The sequence below is a fragment of the Microtus ochrogaster genome, chromosome 15 (assembly GCF_000317375.1).
Source record: "Microtus ochrogaster isolate Prairie Vole_2 chromosome 15, MicOch1.0, whole genome shotgun sequence".
Lineage (NCBI taxonomy): Eukaryota > Metazoa > Chordata > Mammalia > Rodentia > Cricetidae > Microtus > Microtus ochrogaster.
Window position 1 is genome coordinate 25120146 of NC_022017.1, and position 6928 is coordinate 25127073.

Genomic DNA, 6928 nt, shown 5'->3' on the forward strand with positions numbered 1-6928 from the left:
AAAAAAAAAAAAAAAAAAACCAAAAAAACCCCCAGATGTCAGTATGTATAGATAGCAGTGTACATGCCCCTCCCTACAAGTACAGACAGTACAGATCACACACGCGCGCGCGCGCGCGCGCACACACACACACACACACACACACACACGTACCCCCCAAATCCCCTCTATCACCTCCAGGTCCATCAGGGATTGGGGTGGCATCTAATCCTGGACACACAGGGCTCAGCCTACATTGCACAGAAAATAGAATCCCAACCATTGAAGAGTGTCATTGAGCCTAGCCCAGAGAGTCTTTTGAGTATCCTGTCTCTCTTCGGTTCAAGGGGACAGCAGTGTGAAAAAGAGGTACTATCCAGGCATCTCCTGAGCCTGTTCAGTTGGCTGCTTTCTTCTGAAATAGTGAGATTCCTTAGCCCTGCTCTAAGGCCCCTCATCAGGGCTGGGACCTGTCCCCCCATACCTGCCCATTCATTCAGCCTGAACCCAGCACACTTCCAACCTACACAATTCCTGTCTAAAACAGTGCTGTGTGTGTACACCCCTACCCTGCCACAGGCATCAGCAGCGGGTGACCTGGACAGGCAGCTGGGACAGGCCAGTGACTACCATCGAGTCCACTATAAAGAAATGGAACCAAGCAAAAGCCCAAGCCAGCAAAGGCTGAATGCCCACTTTGTTCCCTTTTCCCACCACGGGTGGGAACAGCGCATGTGTGGCACTTCCCCTATGGCAAGTAGGTGTGGCTTGTGTGCTCAGAGACTCCTCCCTACTGAAGTGGCAAGTTCAGGGACAAAGAGCAGACAGACCCAGCCAGGATTAAAAGTCAAAGATCTCGAAGCTTCCAAGCAGTCAGCCGGCAGCCTTCCTCCTCCCTGCCTATTGGGATTCCTTCGAAAGTGAAGCCCCACTCTCACGTTCAAAGGAATGTCCCAATCTGTGCCCATCCCACAGCCAGGCTGTTGAGCACAGCAGGGAAGTCCCCATCCACAGCTTCTCCTTGTCTCTCCCTCCTATCATAGAACCAGTCACAGAAGCATCTCCGGGGAGACAGTTGCACCTCTCTAAGCTCTGCAGGCCCAAAGTGCATACCCACTGCATGGGCTGGGGAAGGTCTGGGTTGGCAACTCTCTCAAGTGCTGCAAGGTAACAGCTCCGATCCCGCCTTGTGAGTACTGACGTTGAAGGATTAAGCGCATGAGGGGCTAAGGGAGAAAGAGCCTGACTCCACCATGCTGAGATGGAATGATATTATCTACAAGGAGAAGAGAACAGAACCATCCATGGGGTGATCAGACTGGAGCTGGTCATCCCTTGTTATAGACGCACATGGCCATGCATGGATGTGTTCATGGACCGATGCAGCTACACAGGAGTCAGAGTTCACACACGCACTTCCTGTTCTTCTGTTTGAAAGGGTCTAAAAGCAACCGAACCCCAGTAGCAACCACTGCCCCCTCTATTTGGGTTTCTGATACTGGTCTCCGGGGAAGGAACCTGGGCTCCCTATAGAATGGGTAGACTCTAGGGCTGAACCTGGAGCAGCCTGGGCCAAACAGCAGTGATGTGTTCAGGCTCTCACAGAGATGTGGTGTCTACGGGACCCAGGGGCAACTAAAAGAGCAGCAAGGAAATGAATCAAGAGGAATCTCATGGTAAAGTGTAAAGTACAAATCAGCACGAATAGAAATCAGTGCTTAATAAGCGGCTAACTGAAGAAGAGACAATTGCCAAATCTACACAGAATTCCAAATAACTCAAGTCCTATGTCCATAAGGGGGAAGCACAGAGCCCCTTTCGTTCCTCAGCGGTGAATTCCTTCCAAAGAGTGTGGCAGGGAGGGCCTTGACACAGAGGCCTCTTGACAAATATACCTAGGCCAGGGGTACACCAACAGCAATGAGTCACACTGAAAGGTACAGAGAATGCTGCCCTTCCCAAGCCATCAGTCTCCCTAGACTCATCATGAAAAAACATCTACATTTCAAAAGGGGATTCTCAATGCAGGGCCCTGCAGCCCACCAAACGTCTCCAGGAGTCAACCGAGTCAAGAGGAGCCTAAGGAGATGTGACAACCAGACATATGTGGGACCCGGATGGGGTTCTGGGATCAAAACAAGGACAGGAGGCAAAAATGAAGACAACCTGTCAAGCAAAGGACTTCATCAATAACCATGTGAGAGGCTGATGGTGAAGCGGCCGCCTACGCCTGATGGCCTGCATTCCATCCCTAGGGATGGAGACACACATGGTAGAAGGAGAGATGTGACTCCCAAAAGTTGTCCTCTGGCCTTCACATGAATGCACCCACAAATACAAACGTAAATAAATATAAGACACTGGTCCCCAAACAGTAACAAGTGAACCATGGTCAGCAGGATTGGAGGATGGGGGGGTTGAAGGGGTTGGAGGTATGGGGAGGGGGTAGAAGGGAAGGGGAGAGTTGGGGGGGTTCGCAACAGGCACAATTGCCACCACAACACATCCACAATGAACAAGGAAAGCTGACACAAAGGCCACCTGCCCTGTGATTACAGGTACATGAAGAATCCAAAGAAGGCAAATCCATAGCTAGCCTAGCATGGTGGTGGCCTTAGCTACGGAAAGAGACTGTGGGGTACCAGCTATCCGGTCCTTGCCTCATTCTGGAAACATCCTCTAGATTGTGGTGATGGTTGATGAGATTATGAACGGCTTAAAAAGCAGTAAATTGTATCTGTAAAGGGTGGGTAGTGTGGTGTGTGAATTACACTTAACAAAGACTTAAAAAGAAGAAACTCTCTCCTGGTCTTGTTCCCTCCCTGCGGCAGCTGTCAAAGTGCTTAGTCCCTCCTGGCACAACTATGGATGGACCCTAAAGCTGGGATCCCTTTGGTATGAGCTACCAAATGTCCCAGGGAAGGCAGAGCGCAATGGTCACTCAGTGCCATGACAGCTCACTAGAAGCTGTTGAACACAAGGAACATGGCACTACATGAGTGTGGAGAGACCCTGGCTTTCTTTCTACAAAGCCCACTTTCTACATGGGAGGCAAACAGGAAAAGAGGCAAAGTCTTGTATCTTGGGGAAAGCCCCAAACTTCTCTATATTGGAGGAACCCTTATTGTGAGATGGAGCCCACCACAGCCCGAGCTTCAAGAGCCACAGAAACAAACCACGAGAATGTCTCACAGGAGTGTCACAAGGCCCTGTGAGAGACACTGCCACGGGCCGTGAATGCCACATGACCCCTCTAAACTCAGCTTTACAGGATTACTATGGGGCCCTGGAGCCTCTCTGCCACAAGCCACCACACAAGCTCACACCCGAGCTCTGCTACAGACCTCACCAGCACTCGAGCAAGCTGTGCCCCTCCCTCTCTGTGCCTCAGTTTCCTCACCTGGTGATTGTAGCATAAGTGTGCGGGGGTGAGCTGACTCTGGGAGATGCGCAGTGCCGCGTCTGTCTCCTACTACTGTTTTTTTTTTTTTCTCAGATAGGCCAATACTTCCTGTCTTCCTGTAGAACCACAGGGGACTTTAATCACAGGCTTAAGTAGAATCACAACCCTGGTTATAACTCAAACACCAAACAGTCTTAACAATGGCTTTTCGATGTCAAATGTTATTAGTGGTGACTTACAGCCTAAAGTCCCCTCCCAGGCCTTCGGTACTGGCCACACGCAGACACCCCAGGAAACTCTGGTCTGTCACATCTGTTCTTTTGCTTTATTGGACATTTCTCCACCAGCTACAGACTCAGGCCAGGTACAGCTGCCTCGGATCCACCCACCTGGACTGGGCTGCACACGGAATCCAGGCCTCCTCCCTGCAGGCCTCCTCCCTGCAGGCCTCCTCCCCACAGCTGGCTGATGAAGACTTGGACTTTCACCCCCTTTCTAAGCACTGTTTTCTAGTTCTGCCCAAAGCAACCCCAGAGCCACTATGGCACCACCATAGCCCCCAGATAGTTCGCAGGGCTCATGTATCAAACCTTCCAGAACCTACATTTATGGTCAAACTGCCCTGGGGTGCCCTAGGGTGTCGGCCTCCCTGGACATGGCCACCTGAGGCCAGGGAAAGAAGATCTATCTCAGAGTAAGTTCATCTGCATTCACCTGTGACTCTGTTCGCAGGCTCCCATTTTATCTCCCTGGATTCACGATTACCGCTCTCCACGGAGGACACCCGTGATCCATTGCAAAGCTGTCAGCTGCTGTCCCTGCAGCCACCTACACCAGTGGGCACAGACACGCCTCTCACTGCTAACAGGGTCGCCTGTCCCCTCGCAGTCTACTTTGCGGAAAGAATGCAGGGACTCAGAAAAGGTGACCCAACTGTACACAAGTGAGAGGCATCCCCACCAAGAGGTGTTGCTGCTACCACAGACACTAAGTGTCCCCATCCTGAAACAAAAAGAAGGCTAAACACCAGAGTAGAGGGGACAGGGTTGTTCAGGAAGAGAACCTGTCCAGCTTCCCATGTGAGGATGGCTACCAAACGTGAGCCTCTGGCTGGAGATACTTCACCCCAGAATAAATACCCCCAATCCTGTAAAAGGCTCAGTAGGTCAGGCTTCTAGAGAGAAACCCTACCAGAGCATGGGCAACTGGATGGGGGTTCCACGTATTGTCCCCATGGAAGGAAGGGACACCAGGTAACACAAGAGCCAACAAGGATCCCACATCAGAACACTGAGCCTTTCTGGTTCTCCAGACATGGATTCTGTGTCTGTCCAGATGCGGCACGGCTGGAGCTGGTGTTTCTAAACATCTGTAACTTCCCTGCTGTGCTCTCCTTACAGAGCTATGCTGAGGCCATGCCAGCACTACCAAGAGCATCGCAGGGCCTTCAATGGCACTGTTTCCATTGTGCGAGCGCTCTCTATTGTGAGGCGGAAATGTCGATTCAGGAAACAGGTCTGAGTCTCCTCTTTCTAGGTGGTGAAGGTGAAGCCCAGCAAGAATGAGGGCAGCAGAGGCCATCGCTGCTGGCACTGGCAACCGCTCTGACTGCTGGCGCCAGTCCGGGTAAGCCAGGGTAACAGATAACAGAGACGCCCAGAAGGTTTGGTGAGAGAGAGACCACTGGTCCTTCCCTAAGAGAGGCATCCCTGCAAAGCCCCTCTGGCTGCCTGGGTAGGAGGCACAGGCTAAAGAGGTGCCCAAGCTGTGTAGAAACAGATCTCAACTCTGAGACTGTCCCGGACGGTTTTACGAGATATAAATCCTAGCATGAATTCAAACAGACATCACTGGGACTATTGAGATAGCCACGCTCTCTCCCATCAGCCAGTACACTGAGGAAAAACAAGCAGAGCAGGGAAGTATGTGGTCCTGGGCATCCAACCCCCCTGTCATTGGTACCTAGCCCATTCTTTCTGGGAGTTCTATTCAGTATCGCAGCAAAGGTAGGGGGTTCCAAACTCCAGAAGTGGCTTGGGAAGGAGGGAGGAGCAGGCATACTGATTGAGACCCCCAAGTTGGGGTGTCCCAGAGAGTATCTGTAGGTTGTGGTTTCATCCTAGCATGGGGCAGGGATAATAAAACACCCTCAGCGCCAGGCTGTGTGTCCCCAAACGGGCCTGGGAACAGGTTGGGCGGTGGCAGAATGCGAGAAGATTCTACAGATATCTGCGGGTTCACTAAGGTCACCAGAGAGGCAAAGGGCAGGACAGCCTGGCCTGACTCCTGACAGAGGGTGTGTCTGGCCAGCATGGAACCTTTGTCGTATCATTAATCCTCTTATCTTTTTCTTTGTCACTCACTAATGGGGAAACTGAGGCAGGGGATACTCACTGCCTTGCCCAATATCACAGAGCAGGTATATAAGAAAAAGGAACTTCCAGCTGTCCTTTATTTCAAGCCCTTCAGAGCATAGACCATGACTCTTCTCTTGGGTCTGACCCTAAAGCAAATCCCTCTGCCTAGCTGGGCATTAGTGAGACTGTGGAGGGCTGAGACTCAGGACCTTAGAATTTGAATTTGTCTCTAATCTACAGAGGCAAGGAAGGAAGAGAACACTCCCTAAAAAAGTCTCCCCCATACTGAATCTCCGGGGAAGCTCCAAAGTGTACCAGCTTGTCTCTAGCCCTGGAAACCTGCTCCTCACCCTACTACTGGGCCACAGGTAGGGAAGGACAGGGGACCCAACACCCAGACTGGCCCCTCTTCAACCTTCGGAGGTGCCAGACCCGCTGTAGACAAGTGAGGACATAGGCTGGGGACTGCCACACAGAACCCCACCTTAGCGGTTGTAATAAACACAGGCCTAAGCTCCAGCCAAGTGCCAACTGTCCCCCTGGATCCCACAGGCTAATGTCCAAAAGAAAGGGGGAAAAGCCACACAGAAAGCAGAGCGTGGGAAAGGGAGCAAGCGTCCACAACTTTTCCCCCAGGTCATCTCTTGGGCCACACAGGCCTGGAGAGCCCTCCCCCTTTCCAGTTCACCCACCCCCACAAGAGTGGGTCAGTAGGACGACAATTGCTGCGCCCTCATCCTGTCCCCCGCTAGAGGCCTAGACTTGGTGACCCATCTAATGACTCCCACACACAGTAGTTTGGGCCCCTAACGTCCCATCGACGTCTGCCTCTCACCCAGCAGGACCCTGACCCGCACAGCGCCCGCGGTGCGCGCGAGGGGTGGCCGTGACACGCGCCCCGGGGGCGTGTGTGCCGGGCGAGCCCGCGCCCGTCCGCGAAAGGAGGGTCGCCGCTGTGGGCCACAGAGTGAGAACAGCACAGCATACAGACAGGGACGCGGCCCGGCGTCCGGGACAGAGCTTGGCCAGCGTCGCCCAGGTCTGTGTAGGAGTCCGCGTGCGCGCCGCTTACCCTGCGGGGAGATCGGGGCCAACTCTCATCCACCCGCCGCTGCGGTGCCCCCCTGGCCGGCCACCCGGCCCCGCTGCACCTGCCGCCCTCCCGGGAGCCTAGCGGCGCCGGGGAGCG

The 6928-nt window shown here is 53.2% G+C and overlaps 1 protein-coding gene across 2 annotated transcripts in view; it reads right to left on the reverse strand.

Moving 5' to 3' along the window:
- Positions 1-6922, reverse strand: part of Gramd4 (GRAM domain containing 4) — a 78424-nt gene extending 71502 nt beyond the window's left edge. Inside the window, exon 1 of one of the 2 annotated variants that reach the window (XM_005354389.3) lies at positions 6812-6922. In XM_005354389.3, the coding sequence (XP_005354446.2) occupies positions 6812-6840 (29 nt within the window). In that variant the 5' untranslated portion in view covers positions 6841-6922. Of the gene's footprint in view, positions 1-3379; positions 3422-6811 lie in introns of those variants that run through there. The other variant, XM_026782663.1, reaches the window with a different exon arrangement.
- Between the last annotated feature and the right edge of the window lie 6 nt (positions 6923-6928).